The sequence below is a fragment of the Mobula hypostoma genome, chromosome 20, assembly GCF_963921235.1.
Source record: "Mobula hypostoma chromosome 20, sMobHyp1.1, whole genome shotgun sequence".
NCBI lineage: Eukaryota > Metazoa > Chordata > Chondrichthyes > Myliobatiformes > Myliobatidae > Mobula > Mobula hypostoma.
In genome coordinates this window covers 60097261-60117427 of record NC_086116.1, presented here as the reverse complement: position 1 = coordinate 60117427, position 20167 = coordinate 60097261, and the positions used below count along the sequence as shown (strand labels likewise).

At 45.4% G+C, this 20167-nt stretch overlaps 1 protein-coding gene across 4 annotated transcripts in view; it reads left to right on the top strand.

The window, feature by feature from the left end:
• The window catches only part of exoc4 (exocyst complex component 4), a 572850-nt gene that overhangs the window by 16766 nt on the left and 535917 nt on the right, over positions 1 to 20167 (top strand). For all 4 annotated transcript variants that reach the window (XM_063073038.1, XM_063073040.1, XM_063073041.1 and 1 more), the window contains exon 3: positions 13657 to 13841. In XM_063073038.1, the coding sequence (XP_062929108.1) occupies positions 13657 to 13841 (185 nt within the window). The remainder of the gene's footprint in view (positions 1 to 13656; positions 13842 to 20167) is intronic.

Sequence of the window (20167 nt, the reverse complement as noted above, 5' to 3'; positions counted from 1 at the left end):
AATTGGAGGCTCTTTATATGGTGAACAGCGGGTGGGAGTTCGGTACTCGAGGAGCAATGAGTGGCTGCTGAGTTGGCTCGACTGGAAGCTAGCTGTGTTTTGCTTGATGCGTGAATGTGGTTTGGAACCTGTTGAGGGAAAGAGGGTGGGGAAGGAACGGAAATTGCTGGGAGGGGGTTGTGTGGGTCCGGTAATGGCGGACAAGATAAGAGGCGGGGTTGAGGGAAAGAAAGTGGAGAAGGAGAGGGATAGAGACTTGGGACCAGAGGTATGCAGCTGGGGAGAGGTGGATTATTGTGAAGGGAGAAATAAAGGGAATGAGGAGGTAGTGAGGGGTCGGATGAATAAAAACCAAGACAAAGGGAATAAAAGAATAAGAAATGATAGTGGAGAAAGCTCTGAAAGTGAGGAAGATGAACAAGCTCAGAGAGGAGGTGTTGTCATAATTAGGTTTAATGAGAAGGCTCAGGGACATATGAAGAAAATTAACCCGTTTGTGCTAACAACAACTCTGACAAATAAGATAGGGGAAATAGTATTTGCAAAAGTCCTTAATGATGGCAACTTATTGGTAAGATGTGCGAATGAGGAACAACTTGAGAAAGCACTCAAGCTAAAAGAGATAGGAAAATGCAAGGTGGAATACACTGGGAGGGTGGGAGCACAAAATAGTGGTTGTAAAGGAGTGATCACGGGGATACCAATCAGTATAAATATGGAGGAGATAAAGAGGAATATCAAAGGAGGGAAAGTAATGAATGTTCAAAGACTGAAAACAACAAAGGAGGGAGTGAAAAAGGAAAGTGAATCAGTATTGATTGAATTTGAAGAAGAAAGAGTGCCAAGGAAGGTGTTCCTGGGTTTCATGAGTTACCCAGTAAGGGTGTATGTGCCAAAACCACTGAGGTGCTATAATTGTCAAAGGTTTGGACACGTGGCTAAAAACTGTAAAAGGCAGAGGAGATGTGCTAGATGTGGGGGTGATCATGAATATGGAAAGTGCGGAACAGGAGTTCAACCAAAATGCTGCAATTGTGGAGGAGCTCATAATGTTGCATATAGTGGGTGTGAGGTTGTGAGACGGGAGACTATAATTCAGGAAATAAGAGTGAAAAGAAAGATCACTTATGCAGAAGCTGTAAGAATGTCAAGAGAACAGAATAATGCTCCTAATGAACAGGGAGCAATAGGGATCCGAGAGATGCAACAAAGAACAAATGACAGGATTTATGTAGACAAAAAGGCTCTAGTAACATTCATTGCAGGAGTGATTAATAGTACGGCTGAGGTAAAGTCAAAAAGTGACAAAATTCAGCTGGTGGTAAAAGCAGCAGTAAACCATTTAGGGTTAGTAGAACTGACATGGGAGGAAGTGAGGGAGAACCTCAGTAATCAGTCAAGCCAGGAAGTGTCATGTGTTGGTTAATACTAATTATGGTGATTCTTTTACAATGGAATGCAAGGAGCTTACTGGCCAATAGCCAGGAATTCAAGCACTTTATTAAAGAAATGGTTGTAAAACCGGATGTAGTGTGTATTCAGGAAACTTGGTTGAAACCAACTTTAGACTTTGTGGTATATGGGTATACAATGATAAGGAAAGATAGAAATCTAGCGGGAGGAGGGGGTTGTGCTATGTTAATCAAGCAAGGTATACCATTTAGGGTACTGGAAAAAGGAGATGATCAGCAATACATAGTGGTGGAAGTGTGGGAGAGAGGGGAGGGAGTGGTTATAATTAACTACTACAATCCATGTAAAAGGTTGGATTTGGACAGCCTATTAAAGATACAAGGACAAAACAGACATAAAGTAGTGTGGTGTGCAGATTTCAGTGCTCATAGCACAATATGGGGGGATCAGATTACAGATCCAAATGGAAAGGTAATTGAAGATTTGATGGAAGAAAGGGATTTGGTGTGTATGAATGATGGTAGCGGCACAAGGATAGATATAACAACAGGAACTGAGTCAGTGTTAGATATTACGTTAGTGTCTAACACCTTGGCTGGCATTAGTAACTGGGGAGTTTGGACTGCTTCAACAGTAGGCAGTGATCACTGCCCAGTTTTGTGTTCAGTGGGTGAAAGAGTTGAAGTAAGACCAGGTGGCGGAACCCCAAAGTGGGTGTTTGAAAAAGCTGATTGGGGTAAGTTCCAGAAGTTGAGTGAAGAAGGGTTGACAAAGATTGATATTTCTGGAAATGTAGATGAATTAAACAGTCAGGTGACTTCAGCAATTATCATGGCAGCAGAAGGATCTATACCTAGGAGTAAAAATAGGATGAATAGAAAACTGGTACCATGGTGGACAGAGGAATGTTGTCAGGCTGTAAAAAAACAGAAATAGAGCATTCAGGCTAGTTAAAAGAACCCATAATATGCAGCATTTGGTTCAATATAAGAAAGCACAGGCAGTGGTGAGAAGAACTATACGTCAAGCTAAAAGGGCAAGTTGGAGGAGTTTTTGCGACAAGGTAGGAAGAACAACACCCGTGGGAGAGATATGGGGAATGATTAAGAGGATGGGAGGAGACAGAAGGAAATGGGAATATCCAGTAATGATATCTGAGGAGGAAACTACAGTCTCCAGTAGGGATAAAGCTGAGGTCATGGCCAAGTCATTTGTTCTGATACACAGTTCAGAAAATTTGTCTGAAGAAGGGAGAAGAAGAAGGGAAAGAATAATGAGCCAACACCCAGGTGTGTTAAGCAGGAGGGAAGGAACAGATGATATAATTGATGATCCATTTACATTAGCAGAAATGGTGAGAGCAATAAAGAGATCGAGACCAACCTCCCCAGGGAAAGATCTGATATGGTCTGTGATGCTAAAAAATCTAGGAGAAGGATCGCTCTTGAAGTTGCTGCATTTTTGTAACAGAGTGTGGGAGGAGGGAAGATTACCAAGTGCATGGAAAGAAGCAGTAGTAATTCCAATAAGGAAGCCTGGCAAGGATCTGTTAAAACCCACTAGCTACAGACCAATTGCATTAACATCAAGTATATGTAAGATAATGGAAAGGATGATAACAGAAAGGTTATCATATGAGCTTGAGAAAAGGGGAATGCTGGCAAGTTATCAGAGTGGTTTTAGAAAGGGAAGGAATTCCATGGACTCAGTGATTATGTTAGAGACTGAAATAAGGAAGGCCCTGGCAAATAGAGAGTCAGTAGTGGCAGTGTTCTTTGACATTGAAAAAGCTTATGATATGATGTGGAAGGAAGGATTATTAATTAAACTGCACAAGATGGGGGTTGGTGGGAGAGATTTTAATTGGATTAAAGACTTTTTTGTTTGGTAGAAAAATTCAAGTTCGGATTGGATCAGAATTATCAAAACAGTACATAGTAGAAAATGGCACACCTCAAGGTAGTGTGATTAGCCCATTACTTTTCATGATTATGATCAATGATGTCTTCACAAAGGTACCAGTGGATATAGGTAGGTCACTGTTTGCGGATGATGGGGCCTTGTGGAAAAGAGGCAGGAACATGGACCATATAATCAGGAAACTACAAGAAGCAATTGATGAAGTGGTGGAGTGGGGTTATGATTGGGGATGTAGATTTTCAGTAGATAAAACTCAAACTGTATTTTTTACCAGGAAAAGGGTTGAGGTAGGGAAGAAGTTAAGAATGTATGGGGTTGAATTATAAAGGGTTGCATCATTTAAATTTCTGGGAGTTATATTTGATTCACGATTAACATGGGCAGACCATATCAGGAAAGTTGAGGAGAAATGTAAAAAAGTAATAAATGTGATGAGATGTTTGACTGGTAGGGAATGGGGAGCAAGTTGTTCAGCTTTGAAGAGAATGGATGTAGCTTTAGTAAGATCTGTATTGGATTATGGAAATATAGTATATGGATCAGCAGCTAGGTCTCTTATAAGGAAACTGGATGTGATTCAGGCTCAGGCCTTGAGAGTGTGCAGTGGGGCTTTTAAAACGTCACCAGTGTCAGCACTACAGGTAGAAATGGGAATAATGCCTTTGGAACTAAGAAGGATACAACTGATGGCAAACTACTGGGCTAACTTGCAGGGGCACAATGATTCTCACCCTACTAAAGGAGTGTTGCAGGAATGCTGGGAAAATGGGAGGTTTCAGAGGGATACCTTTAGTCGGGTAGGGAATGATATCGCGAAAGAATGTGGAGTATTTGATCTGAGGATAAGTCCTTCAGTAGTTTATCCGGTTGTAGCTCCATGGAAGCTTGTATGGCCTGACATAGACTGGCATTTGTTAGAGGTAAAAAGGAAAGAAAGATATAAAACAGATTTGGTACATGCATTTAACTGTCATGTGATGGAAAAGTATAGTGATTATACTCACATTTATACGGATGGTGCGAAGGAACCTGAATCAGGAGTGACAGGGTTTGGGGTGGTAATACCAGCAAAAGAAATTGGAATCAGCAGAAGAACATCTAATAAGTTAGGGGTGTTTACAGTGGAGATGCTGGCAGTGTTGGTTGCATTGCAATGGGTGCAGAAAGCCAGACAGCCAAAGCATTGATATGTTCAGATTCATCCTCAGTTCTAGCACGTTTAAGGTCTTTTCACACAAACAGTCGGCAAGATGTACTTTATGAAGTCCTTCAGTTAGTTACAAGAATTGCAAATCAGGGAGGTCAGGTAAAATTTCTATGGGTTCCAGCACATGTAGGGGTGAAGGGGAATGAGAGGGTGGATGAGTTGGCAAAGAGGGCGTTAAAGAAAGAAAATGTGGAAATGCACATTAGTATCAGTAAAGCAGAGGTTAAGTGTGTAATCTGGGAAAAAGTCAACCGAATGTGGCAAGAAAGATGGGACAGGGAGGGGAAAGGGATTAAAAGGGTTGCTGGGCATGGGTGAGAGAGCACAAGTCCGGGTATTTTTAGCGTTTTTAAGGGGTACAGGGGTTTTTTTTATAGAATATGACGAATAAACAGGAATAGGATACTAGGATGGTCAAAGATGGGAGGGTGAAGTGCAGGTTAGTATATATGTGTGTGTGTGTGTGTGTGTGTGTGTGTGTGATTGGGTGAAGGGATTTAGAATATATGTCTAGTGCACATTCTGGAGCAGATGGTGGCAGTAATGCACCATTAAGCTGGATACCAACCGCCATAAAACAAGATACAGACAGACAGAGGCTCTTTATACATTGCTCTGTTTAATCCTTACTTTTTTGGTGATTTGAAGACTAACCCTTGAGTTCTACCCCCTGTTTTCCTTGTAGCAGTTGTTTTAAATGCTGAACTTTTGTAACATTCTGCTAGAAGTTGTTGTAATGCCTAATGGTAAGGAAAAGTGATGTATAATTTCATCATATTATTTTACTGACATTATTTTGAAGCTTTAAAATAGTCATCCGAATTATATTAATTTTCAAATTTTATCTGTAGTCTGCTGTTTCAAAACTTTATGGGTTTTGCATTTGAGGTTTGGTTGTCAATGTTAATGGGAGCAAATTTCCATTTCAGATGTTTAACTTGCTCCTAAAACTTACTGCTGATATTAAATACAGTGTGCATCAGATTATTATTGCACTATTTCAGTTTTATTTATTTTCAGAGCTTCTTGACTTTGAACCAGCAGTTTGAAGCATTATATTTATCTTAAAAAGGTATATGGTGTGAGTACGTCTTCATGGATCATTGTTGTGGGAAAGCAGCATCCATCAGCAGGTACCCTCACCATCCAAGCCATGCTCCCTTTTCGCTGGTGCCATCAGGATAATGGTGCAGGCGCCTCAGGACTCACACCAGCAGGTTCAGGAACAGTTATTACCCTTCCAACCATCAGGCTGTTGAACCAAAGAGGATAATTTCACTTAACTTCACTTGCCCCATCACTGAAATGTTTCCAGAACCTATACTTGCACATTCAAGGACTCTCTGTCTCATGTTCTAGATATTTTTCACTTATTTATTTCTTTATTTTTGTATTTGCACACTGGTTGAATGCCCAGTTGGTGCAGTCTTTCATTGATCTTATTATGATTGTTATTCTATTATGGTTTTATTGAGTACGTCCACAAGGAAATTAATCTTGGGGTTATATCTGGTGACATATATATGCATTTACTTTGAACTTTGGAGCTCTGAGCAGCTGTACTACCTGCCGTAGCACAGTACTATCCACTGAATGTAAACAAGCTACAGCAACTTCTGCCAATAAAATCGGGATAATTCCATAAAAAATACAGAATTAAGGATAATTATTTATAAAATACATGCGTAAACTCAATCTCATTCACTTAAACAGTCTCCAAATCTGATCAATCAGGGGCAATCTAGAGTTGTTGACTTAGTGGCAAATTTTATTTGTCTACTTGCAATCTCTGCCCTAGTTTTCATTAATTCCTCCTCATTTTTTTAGTTACGTTTTTTTTTCATGGAATGCCTTGTTTCCAAGGGAGAGTAAAAAAAGAAGAGTCTACATCTTGAATCATTCAAGGCAAATGACAGAGGCTTCATTGGTAAATGTACATTTAATTGATGAGAACTGGAGAACAAAACTTTGGACACAAATTGGTTCAAAGTATGTATATGTCACCATACACAACCCTGAGATTCATTTCTTTGCAGGCATACACAATAAATCCAATAACCAATGCATAATCAATGAAAGACCACAACAGGGCAGACAAACAATGTGCAAATACAAGAAAAAATAATAATAATTAAGCAATATATATTGAGAATATGAGATGAAGTGTCCTTGAAAGTGAGTCCATAGGTTGAGGGAACAGTTCACTGATGGGTTAAATGAAGTTATCCCTTCTGGTTCAAGAGCTTGATGGTTGAGGGGTGATAGCTGTTCCTGAACCTGGTGGTGTAGGTCCTGAGGCTCCTGTACCTTCTTCCTGACAGTAGCGGTAAGAAGGGAGCGTGGCCTGGGTGGTGATGGTCTTGGATGATGAATGCTGCTTTCCTGCAACAATCCTGTGTGTAGATGTGCTGAATGGTTGGGAGGGCTTTACCTGTGATGGAATGGTCTGTATCCACTGCTTTTTGTAGGATGTTCCATTCAAGGGCATTGATCTTTCCATACCAAGCTGTGATGCAGCTAGTCAATATACTCTCCACCACACATCTATAAAAGTTTGTCAAAGTTTTAGATATCATGCCGAATCTTTGCAAACTTCTAAGAAGATAGAGGCTCTGCTGCATTTACTTTGTAATTGAGCTTGCGTACTGGGCCCAGAGCAAGTCCTCTGAAATAATCACACCCAGGAAATTAAAGTTGCCAACCCTATCCACCTCTGATCCTCTGATGAGGACTGCCTCATGGACCGCCAGTTTTCTCCTCCTGAACTTAATAATCAGCTCCTTAAGTAAGGAATCTAACAGATTTTGATTTTTTTTGCAGAATTTGTTCGCCATATCTACTTCTTCACTTTCTATGATTGGGCTTGATGCTGATCATCAACTTGAATGCAATCACTGCCATCTGGTGCTTTGCTTAAATCAATATTCTTTTATATATCACGCGGAATGAACAGTCTGGTTACACTGACAATCGTATAATACATGCTACAATAAGTCAAGAAAAGGAAATACTGTGGCGGCTCGCCCACGCAGCAAGCGACCCGGCTCCAGCAGTCGCCGGCGAGCCCGCAGCCGGCGGCAACCGAGAGGTCACTGAGTGCGGGGCAGACCTCGGCCCGGAAGCTGACGTCGCTTCCGCCCCACAAAGAGCTGGGGTTGCTGGGAGTGGGACATGTGTGCGCCGATTCAAGCAGTAAACGGTTCAACCCAACCCTGCTCAAGTCAGTGTGTTGTTTTCACTCGTAGCGTATCAGCGCGACTACATTGGTGACCCCGATGGTCCAACGGCATTTGGACCCAACATGAATGACTCGGCTCTGCAGAATGCAGTTTCCCTTAAACTGCCAACCTCCTGGATCACCCAACCCCTAGTCTGGTTTGAGCAAGCAGAGGCCCAGTTCCAGGTCAGGCAAATTGTCTCCGACGCCACCAGGTATTACTACGTGGTTGGCGCCCTCGACCAGGAGACAGCGGGTCGCGTTATCGACTTTCTGTGTCAGCCTTCGGCAACAGACAGGTACGAGGCACTCAAGGCCCTGTTAATCTGCACATTTGGCCTCTCCCGCCGTGAACGGGCCACGCGGTTACTACACATGGACGGCTTGGGCGACCGTGCACCATCAGCCCTGATGAGCAATGGCCATAAGCTTTGCCTGCTGTTTGAACAGATCTTCTTGGAGCAAATGCCAGAAGACATCCGCCTCCAGCTAGCAGATGAAGACTTCAGAGACCCGCGTGGGGTGGCTGCTCGCGCAGACGTGCTTTGGCGTGCCAAACAAATTGGTGGAACCACCATTGAAATTAGTGCTGTGGCACGGCCGAAAGCCCAGCCCTCCCACACCCCAGCAGCGGAGCACCGAACACCCACACCAAGGGACGGCACCACTTCTGAGTCTTAGTGTTTTTATCATCAAAGGTGGGGTTCCGGGGCCTGCTGCTGCCGACCTCCATGCTCGTTCCAGGGAAACGCCAGGACCAGCTATCGCTGAAGGCTACGGTGGCTGGTCACCATGATAGCCTCCTCTACGTTTGGGACAAGCACTCCAGGCGTAGGTTCCTGGTGGACATGGGGGCAGAAATCAGTGTCCTACCCCCTTCGAGCCACGATACCCGAACTAGAAGAACAGGACCGGAACTTAGGGCAGCCAACAGCAGCACCATCCGCACCTACGGCACAAGAACCATCCCCTTGCAGTTCGGTTCCAGCCGCTTTACATGGACATTTACGCTGGCCGCAGTGTCACAGCCATTGTTAGGTGCAGACTTCCTCCGCGTGCACTGCCTGCTTGTGGATTTGAAGGGGCAACCATTGATCGATGCGAAGACGTTCCAGTCTTTCTCCCTTGGTGAGGCCAGGTTACCGGCCCTGCACCTGGTCTCCGTCACTTATTCCGACAAGGAGTTCGCCAGAGTGTTATCGGAGTTCCCATCTATCATCTCGCCGCAGTTTTCCTCAACAAACCCCAAGCACAGCGTGATGCACCACATCCCCACATAGGGACCTTCCCTTCATGCCCGGGCCCGCAGGCTACCACCCGACAAACTCCGCCTCGCGAAGGAGGAATTCAAGAAGATGGAGGAGATGGGGACTGTGCAGCATTCCGACAGCCCGTGGGCTTCCCCACTCCATATGGTGCCCATGTCCATGAGAGGGTGGAGACTGTGCGGCGACTATAGGAGGCTGAACGACACCACCATGTTGGATCGCTATCCAGTACCGCACATCCAGGACTTTACGGCCAGTGTGCACGGGGTGCGCATCTTTTCAAAGATTGACCTGGTCCGAGGGTATCATCAGATCTCAGTCCACCCGGATGATGTGCCCAAGACGGCCCTCATTACCCCCTTTGGCCTGTTTGAGTTCCTCAGGATGCCGTTCGGGCTCAAAAACGTGGCGCAGACTTTCCAGCGCTTGATGGGTGCAGTAGGGCGCGGTCTGGGCGTTCTGTTCATTTACCTGGATGACATACTTATCGCCAGCTGCTCCTGCCAGGAACATCTAGCACATTTACGCCTGCTCTGCTGCCGCCTAAGCGACCACGGCCTGGCTATCAACCCCGCCAAGTTCCAGTTTGGCCTATCCGCCATCGACTTCTTGGGACACCGGATCAACCGCCATGGAGCTGTTCCTCTGCCGGCGAAAGTTGTGGCCATCCGCCAATTCGCCAGGCCCAGCACTGTTAAAGGCCTGCAAGAATTTGTTGGGATGGTTAACTTTTACCACCGTTCCCTGCCCTCAGCGGCCCGGATCATGCGGCCCCTTTTTGGCTTGATGTCTGGCAAGGTCAAAGAGGTCAACTGGACAGAGGAGGCGAAGGCAGCTTTCGAACAAGCCAAGAACGCGCTAGCAAATGCTATGCTCCTGGTCCACCCCCGGGTCGACGTCCCCACTGCCCTCACTATGGATGCCTCCAACGCGGCAGTTGGCGGTGTGCTCGAACAGCTCATCGAAGGCCAGTGGAAGCCGCTAGCCTTTTTCAGCCGGCACCTATGACCCCCGGAACTTAAGTACAGTGCTTTCGACAGGGAGCTGCTGGCCCTGTACCTTGCCATCCAGCACTTCAGGTATTTCCTGGAGAGGAGAGAGTTCACGGTCTTCACAGACCACAAGCCCCTCACTTTCGCGTTTGCTAAAGTGTTGGACCCATGGTTGGGCTGCCAACAATGCCATCTGTCGTACATCTCGGAGTTTACCACCACGATCAAGCACATCTCCGGGAAGAACAACTTGGTGGCAGGCGCGCTGTCACAAACCTCCGTCCAATCAGTGTAGTCTCTGTCTCCTTAATGGCAAGCAAGCCCTATACTATCTTTTCAACATATGTAAGCTACATTATAAGTAAACAGCTCTCAGCATCTACTTTTTGAAACACTCTTAGAAGCTTGAATGTCTTTGAAGCAGTGGACTGGACCATTTTTAGGGATTCATCTTTGGATCTGAATAAATATGCCACAGCTAAATCTGACTTCTTCAAGACCTGTGTGGATGAGTATGTGTCTTTAGCAGCGTATCAAGTCTTTCCAGACGAGAAGCCCCAGATGAACCATTAAATTTGCAGTCTGCTGAGGACAATCAAGACTGGCAATCGAGAATCTTAAAGTGCAGTTGCAATCTATGGAAGGCCATTATGAAAGTGAAAAGTCAATTCCAAGTGAAACTAGAGGCAGAATCAGACACAGGACAGCTGTAGTGTGGTTTTCATGCCATTACTTCCTATAAAGCGAAATGTGATAGCGTAAATAGTGGTGACACTTCAATCCTGAAGAATTCAATGCCCTTAATGCACACTTTGAAAGGGAAAATCACATTACTCCAGTGTAAATCCTCACGGCATCCAGTGACTGTGTGATCTCTGCCTCGGATACTGACATCAGAGCATCCTTAAAGAATGTGAGCTCCCCCAAGGCATTCGGCCCCGTCAGTGTAGCTGGCTGGTAATAAAAATGTGTGTCAATCAACCAGCTGGAGTATTCGAAGACATCTTCAGCCTCTCACTGCTGTGGCTTGAGTTTACCACCTGTTTCAGGAATGAAGTAATCACCCCAGTACCTGAGAAGCTCGGTGAGCTGCCTCAGTGAATTTCACCCAGTAGTATTCCCATCGAGCATAATGAAGTGTTTCACAAGGTTGGTAATGGCTAGAATAAACTCCTTCCTGAGCAAGGACCTGAGCCTGTTGCCATCTACCTACCAAGAGGTGAGTCATTCCTTACTGGTTCTTCACTCTGAATGTCTCATCAACTGCAAGACATTCATCAGGCTGTTTAGCGATTACAGTGCAGTGATCATTGCTATTATCCTCTCAGTACTAATCAACAAGCTTCAAAACCCGACCTCCTGCACCTCTCTCTGCAACTGGATTCTTGAATTCCTTATTGGGAGACTCCAATCAGTGCGAATAGGTGGTAACATCAACTATCAATGCAAGCACACCTGAATTATGCAGAATCTCTTCTTGTTGCTACCATCTGCAACATGATGGATTCCGGATCCCAGACGTTCCCTCTTCTCGTTAGTACCATCAGAGATAAGTTACGGAAGCCTGAAGACCCACACTTAACAATTTAGGAACAGCTTCTGCCCCTCCACGATCCGATTTCTGAACAGTCCATAGACCTATGAACATTAGCTTGTCATTCCTATTTTTTTTTACTTGTCTTTTGTAATTTATATTTTTGAAGTCTTTGTTTTATGCAGCTGAAGCAAAAAGGCAAATTTCATGTCATGTGTGAGTGATAATAAATCTGACTCTGAGTTCATAAGCAGCAGGGTGAATGCAGTCGGCTGATCAATCAGCCAAGGGATAGATGGTGTTGACAGTGCTATTGAGTGGCACTTAAACACAAATAACCTGCTCACTTGTGCCCAGTCAGGATCAGACAGCAATTATCAAAACTTCATTGCAACCTTGGTATGAATATGGACAAAGGAGCTTAATCCCAGAGGTGGGATAAGAGTGAATGCCCTTAACATCAATATAGCATTGACGATAAAACTTAAATCCGTGGGCATAACAAAATAAATACACCTGTGGCTGGAAATTTAATTTGCACAAAATAAAATGGGTGTTTTCTTTTTCATGCTCATTTGTCTCAAATCCCAGACTACCTTGGCGCAACCATTTTATGCTACTTCATTAACGACCTTTCTTAAATTAGTACTTAAGTGGCGATATTTGCAAGAACTGTAATTCCATTTGCAACTTCTGAGAAAATAATGCCCACATGCAGCAAAAACCTGGAGAACATTGAGATATACATTGAAAACTGGCAGGTAGCATTTATGTCTCGTGCACCAGACAATGACATTATTCAAGTTTTGTAACCATCCTTGACATTCAATGACATAACTATTGCAACCTTCCCTCACTATTACTATTAGGAGTCACTGTTGAGCAGAAGCTCAAGTGAAAATGCCATACAAGTACAGAAGCTAAATGTCCAGTAAGGAAAGACTCACCTCCTGTGGTTCGACCGCCTTTCTGCCATCTTAAGGGCCAATTGAAAACAAATGCAATGTTGGCTTTCATTTCGAGAGGACTAGAATATAAAAGCAAAGATGTAATAATGAGGGGTTATAAGACATTGGTAAGACCCCATTTGGAGTCCTGACGAAGGGTCTCGGCCCAAAACATCGACTGTGCATCTTCCTATGGATGCTGTCTGGCCTGCTGTGTTCCGCCACATTTTGTGTGTGTTGCTTGAATTTCCAGCATCTGCAGATTTCCTCGTGTTGGAGTATCATGAGCAATTTCAGGCCCCTTATCTGAGAAAAGATGGGCTGTGATTGGTAGGGTCCAGAGGAGGTACACAAGAATGATCCCCAGAATGAAAGGGTTAACATATGATGAGCATTTGATGGCTCTAGGTCTCTACTTGCTGGAGTTTAGAAAGATGGTGGTGGGGATTTCATTGAAACCTATCAGATATTGCAAGGCCTAGACAGAGTGGATGTGGAGAGGATATTTCCTGCAGTGGATGAATCTAGTGTCAGAGGGCACAGCCTCAGAATAGAGCGACGGCCATTTAGAAAAGAAATGAGAACTAATTTTTCTAGCCAAAGGGTGGTGAATCTGTGTAATTCATTTCCACAGACAGCTGTGAAGACCAAATCATGTGGAGGTTGATAGGGCCTCAAAGGTTACAAGGAAAAGGCAAGGGATTGGGGTTGAGGGGGCATAATAAATCAGCCATGATGGAATGGCAGAGCAGTCTCAATGAGCTGAATGGCCTAATTCTTCTATGTCTTGTGGTCTATGGTCTTACGATAGGTCACACTCATATAATCACCTTCTGTCAAGGGTAATTAGTGAGTGAAGGCCTTACCAACTGAGCCCACATCCTGGAAATGAATAAAAAATATTTTAAAATTTGAATGACTTTCCATATTTGTCTACTTTAAAGGAGAAAAACCCAGCAAGCAGGACAAGGCTTGCTAAAAATTGCTGCTTGATGGTATAATTCCATCAGAACTATTCCTCTTGAGGAAAACAAGTTTTTCAACTGATATCCAGTGTTGCTCAGTGCTTGTGGCATTCATTGTTGTCTGTATATGGTTATAGCCAGGTGCTAAGGGAACTATGATTGATCTTTTGATTGACCTCTCTTCCATTGTCAGGTGTCTGCAGTCGATTCTCTGGAGGGGCAGCTGCTGCAAGTGGAAGGGCTGAGTGACCTACGCCTAGAGCTCCACAGCAAAAAGCTGAACATGCACATGGTCCTAATTGATGAACTACACCGCCACTTGTACATTAAATCTACAAGCCGCGTAGGCAACAAAAACAGGGATAAGAACAAAATTGGGTAGGTCTAAAATGCAATTATGTTGGGTACGTCACAGAGTCATAGTATCAGCATGGACATGGTTTCACTCACCAAGATCATGCTTCTTTACACTAATCCCATTTGCCTGTTTTAGGACTGTGTCCTTCTGTGACTTGCCAACTTAAGTATCTGTTTAATTGCCTCAGAAAAAGTAGTAATTTTATCAGATTTCACCATGTGTCCTAGCAGAGTATTCCAGATATCTAACACTCTGTGTGTAAAATTAAAAAGACTTACCCTTCAGAAACCTCTTTAAAACAACTTGTATATCACGAACAGTAAGGGTCCCCGCACAATATGTACAGTACGTCTGGAGTTGCCAACTTTCTCACTCACAAATAAGGGACAAAAGTAGCAGTCAAATACGGGACACTTGTGTTTATCCCCAGAGGGACTACCATGACCATGAAGCCTTGCGTGGGCACCTGTGTGTGCATGCGTGTACGTGCCGATTTTTTTTTTCTACAAATCGGTTTTGACTTAATCTTCCCGATTCTATTAAATGAAACTACACCGTACATACATTATTTCTACCTTATATAGGCTGTGTATTTATCATATCATTCTTGCTTTTACTATATGTTAGTGTTATTTGGTATGATTTGTTAGGTTAATTTTTGGGTCTGGGAACGCTAAAAAATTTTTCCCATATAAATTAATGGTAATTGCTTCTTCGCTTTACACCATTTCATTTTACGAACAGTTTCATAGGAATGCTCTACCTTAGCGGGGGAAATACGGGACAAGGACAGTCCCGTATGGGACAAACCAATTTAGCCCAATATATGGGATGTCCCGGCTAATAGGGGACAGTTGGCAGCCCTAAATACATCACAAGTCATAGATCTCCAAACTGAAAAACATCCTTCCATCATCACTCTCTATCTCTTATCACCAGGTCAATTTTAAATCCAATTACTAATCTCGTTTTGGATCCCACATCCCTTAACTCTTGGACTACCTTACTATGGAACACCTTGTTGAATATTGGTTAAGTTGCTGGATAAGAATTCAGCAACTATATTATTAATTCTGGAATGTAAGCTGACAAATTTTAAATCAAATAATTCAGTAAACCTTGAACTACAATGGTGTGGTTATGATGACACTCTATATTTCTGTAAAAGACTACATAGCTCATGCAGGCTTCCAGGAGAAAATATGGCATCATGAAAATTCCAGATATATTGCAATATAGTTAAACTTTAAGTGCCCTGTTAAATGGCCAAGCCAGCATTTCATTTTAGGAAGCACTGAGGATAGGGTCTGTTGGTCTTGTCAGGAATGCTCAGATCCCAAAAAGGATTGAATAAAAGAAACAACAATAGAATAACTCTGGAATGCAAGAAAGGTTTCGGGTGTAAACCCTGAGGACAAATCCAGCTGAGTCCCTAAGGCAGTCCAACGTTGCCTTCAACCTCATTCTGACAACTCCTGCGACGACACCGGTGCCAAGCTGTATCGGCCCTTGCCCTTCCCTTGGACAACATCGGTGTTGTGGAGAGGGGAGACTTGCAGTGTGGGCAACTGCCGGTCCTCCATACAACCCTGCCCAAGCCTGCACCCTGGAGAGGACACTCCAGCGTCGCCTCACCGCGACAGCACAACACGGAAAGCAGCAGTCTATCGGTTATAAGCCTGTGCTCGACTGGCGTAGAGCAAGGTGCCAGGGGTTGCTTTCGATGGAGAGAGAGACCGTCGCGTCTCACTGGACAGCTTCCCCCCGCCTCAAGCAGGGCAGCCCCCAGCCAGTTAGGGGCTGTCCCGCCACGGTCTGCCCGCTCCACGGGGTGCACGGGGCTTAGGGATACAAGTAGCCCGAACCGCGGACTGTAAACGCTGCACCAAGCACAACTAGAATTAGGGGCTGTCCCGCCACGGTCTGCCCGCTCCACTGGGTGCACGGGGCTTAGGGATACAAGTAGCCCGAACCGCGGACTGTAAACGCTGCACCAAGCACAACTAGAATTAGGGGCTGTCCCGCCACGGTCTGCCCGCTCCACTGGGTGCACGGGGCTTAGGGATACAGGTAGCCCGAACCGCGGACTGTAAACGCTGCACCAAGCACAACTAGAATTAGGTGCTGTCCCGCCACGGTCTGCCCGCTCCACTGGGTGCACGGGGCTTAGGGATACAGGTAGCCCGAACCGCGGACTGTAAACGCTGCACCAAGCACAACTAGAATTAGGTGCTGTCCCGCCACCGTCTGCCCGCTCCACTGGGTGCACGGGGCTTAGGGATACAAGTAGCCCGAACCGCGGACTGTAAACGCTGCACCAAGCACAACTAGAATTAGGGGCTGTCCCGCCACCGTCTGCCCGCTCCACTGGGTGCACGGGGCTTAGGGATACAAGTAGCCCGAACCGCGGACTGTAAACGCTGCACCAAGCACAACTAGAAGACAAAGAAAGAAGCCAGCACTCAGACTAGGATGCTGGAATATATGGACCATGACCACTGGTATATCAGATGACCTTCGGGAGGTCAGCGACACATGCAAGACAGCAGTGATTAACAACGAACTGTCGAGACTGGAAGTGGACATCGCAACACTAAGAGACACGTCTCTGAGAATCGGGAACCCTATGTGAAAGAGCCTAAAACTTCTTCTGGCAGAGGAAGGGCTCAGACGAGACCAGAGAGCATGGTGTCGGCTTTGCCGTGAAGAACTCGCTGCTGAAGATGGTAAAGCCTAGCGAGAAAGGGACAGAGTGGATTTTCTCACTTTGACTCCACACATCCGACAGGCCTGTCAACCTTGTCAGCGTCTATGCCCCAACCCTCTACTCCACACAAGACACAAAAGGCAAGTTCTACGACCAGCTCTCAATGATGATACAGGAGATCCCAAGTCAGGAATGGTTGCTGCTACTTGGCGACTACAACGCCAGAGTCGGCACCGACCACGACTCCTGGCCAAGCTGAATGGGGGGGTATGGGATTGGCAGCATGAATGACAACAGGCAACGACTGCTCGAGCTTTGCATGCTCTATGAATTGTGTGTTACCAACACCTACTTCCAGACCAAAGCTCAGTGCAAACTGTCTTGGTGGCATCCCCGCTCCAAACACTGGCACCAGCTAGACCTGATAATCACAAGACACCGTCAACTGAGAAACATGCTCATGACTTGCTCCTTTCAGAATGCCGACTGCGACACGGATCACTCTCTGGTTTGCTTCAAGATCAGACTTCGGCCGAAGAAGATGCAGTGCGCCAAGCCTCCAGGCAAGCAGCACATCGATGCCAGTAAGACACAACACCCAGACAAAGCTGCAGAGTTCATCAGGTCACTGGAGGATGCTCTCCTTGCAGACCCACCAGAAGGAGATGCTTAGCAGAGATGGGACTCTCTCAGGGACACTATCCACAGCACTGCACTCAAGGCCTTCGGGAAGAGCTCAAGTAAGCTCACCGTTGTCATCGAGGTAAAGCGTGTTGCACTACTAGAGCACAAACTCCACCCCACCCAGGCAACACTGCAAGCGCTAAGATCAGCAAGAAGCAAGGCCCAGGAAACAGCCAGGCGCTGTGCAAATGACGACTGGCTACAACTCTGCGAAAGCATTCAGTCATCATTTGACACAGACAACATCCGTGGAGTGTACGAGGGGATCAAGAAAGCCATCGGGCCAACCCAGAGCAAGACAGCACCATTGAAAACCATATCAGGCGAGAACATCAATGACAAAGGCAAGCAGATGGAGAGATGGGTGGAGCATTACTCTGAACTCTTCTGCAGAGAAAACAGCATCTCGGACAGCGCGCTAGATGCCGTGGAAAGCCTGCCTGTCATGGAGGAACTTGATGCATTGCCGACTGCTGAAGAGCTGAGTAAAGCTATCGACAGCCTGCCCTCTGGGAAGGCACCAGGACTGGATGGCATTCCACCAGAGGCCATCAAGTGCGCAAAGGACGTCCTGTTAAACCACCTGCACGAACTACTGTGTCAGTGCTGGATAGAGGGAGCAATGCCGCAAGACATGAGGGATTGCAACATTGTCACCATATATAAGAACAAAGGGGACAGAAGCAAATGTAATAGCTACAGGGGAATCTCCTTGCTGAGCATCGTTGGGAAGTTCTTCGCCCTCGTGGTCCCGAACAGACTGCAGAAAATAGCCGGAAGGGTATATCCTGAGTCTCAGTGCGGTTTCAGGTCAGAATACTCTACAATTGACATGATCTTCTCCCTTCAATAGCTACAAGAGAAATGCAGAGAGCAAAGACAATCACTCTACATCGCTTTCATTGACCTTACAAAGGCCTTCGACCTCGTGAGCAGAGACTGCCTGTTCAAAATCCTCGCCAGAATTGGTTGCCCCCTGAGGCTCCTCAGGATAGTTCAGTCATTCCACACAGACATGAAAGGCGTCTTTCAGTTCGATGGCTCTTTTTCGGAGGCCTTCAACATCTGCAGTGGTGTGAAGCAGGGCTGTGTGCTTGCCCCCACCCTGTTCGGCATCTTCTTCGCAGTCATGCTGAAGCACGCCTTTGGAACATCAACTGATGGTGTCTACCCCCACACCAGATCGGACGGGAGGCTGTTCAGTCTGTCCTGGCTGAGGGCGAAAACCAAGGTTCGTGAAGTACTCATCAGGGATATGTTGTTTGCAGACGACGTGGCACTGGCAACACACTCTGAAGAGCAACTGCAACGCCTCATGGACAGCTTCTCAAGAGCCTGCCAGGACTTCAGCTTGACCATCAGCCTGAAGAAGACCAATGTGTTGGGTCAAGGCGTTGAGTACCCCCCTGCCATTATCATCAACAACTACGAGCTGGAGGTAGTTCACGAGTTTACATACCTTGGCTCCACCATCACGGACAGCCTCTCCCTGGACCCCGAGATCAGTAGACGGATCGGACGAGCAGCCTCAACATTCACCAGGCTGACAAAGAGAGTCTGAGAGAACAGAAAGCTGATAATGCACACCAAAGTTGCAGTCTACAGGGCCTGCGTCCTCAGCACACTGCTTTACGGCAGCGAGACCTGGAGCCTCTACTCCAGACGAGAGCAGCATCTCAATGCCTTCCACCTGCACAGCTTGAGATGCATCCTGGACATCAAGTGGATTGACTGAATCACCAACAATGAGGTCCAGGCCCACGCCCAGATACCCTGCCTCTTCACCCTGCTCCAACAACACCATCTCCGCTGGCTGGGCCACGTACACCGCATGTCACACGGGAGGATCCCAAAAGACCTGCTGTATGGGGAACTGGCCTCCGGCAAGAGAGCACAAGGGCGGCGTCATCTTCGTTTCAAAGATGTCTGCAAGAGAGACATGAAGCAACTGAACATGAACGTTGAGAGGTGGGAGGACATCGCAAGTGATCGCTCTCGCTGGAGGCTGGAACTACGCAGAGGTCTAAAAAGAGGAGAAGAGGAGCTGAGGCTTGCTGCTGAAGAAAAGTGCACTCGTCGGAAAAACAGCACCAAGACAACACTGGAGGACAGCGCCTTCAAGTGCATTTGATGCAGCCGAGACTGTCGCTCCCATGTGGGCCTCTACAGCCACAACAGACGCTGCTCTAACACAGACTGAAGCAAGACTTTCCAGGCGCAGATCCATGGTCTCACGAGACTAACGGATGCCACAACAACAAGGAATAAAAGCTGGCAATATACAGCAAATTTCTGTTTGATTATTATGGAAATTATGTCTAAAACATCAATTTGTCATTCTAATCACAGCTACAATTAGGACTGCAATATTTTTCTAAAATCAAGAGCTATTGTTCATTTTATTCTTTTCTATATTTCTGCTGTTGAAATTAATTTTATGAAGGTATAAACACTTCAATGTTGATTTAATTAATGATTCAGATTTATCTTTTTAATAAATAATATTGTTTTTGAGCAATTGTATTTACAAAGGGAAACCTTTTTTTTGTAATTTTGTACTTTGACTTTCATTTCCCTACTGAGAATGTCATACTGTAAGTCATGTAAATAGCTTCACAATGGAAAGGTTAGTGTTGAAAAAATGCAACAGAATTGTAATTACAACATTTCTAAATCACCTATTGCCCTGAAGAAAATCTGAGGAAGGCATTTTGCTTTTTAATACAATTTTGTCATTTCAGTAAGATATTCTTCTTTTAATCATGCATTATATTCCACATTCTGAAATGGTTCCGTGTAATATTCGGTTCAAGGGCATTCCAAGTTGGACAGTAAATGCTGGACTTCTTTGAGACATCCACATCCTGTATGTTGAGGAATTATTATAACTATATAAATGAATGTCAGACAGCAACTACTAAAATGATGTTGACAAGTTAGCACTAGCACTGCATC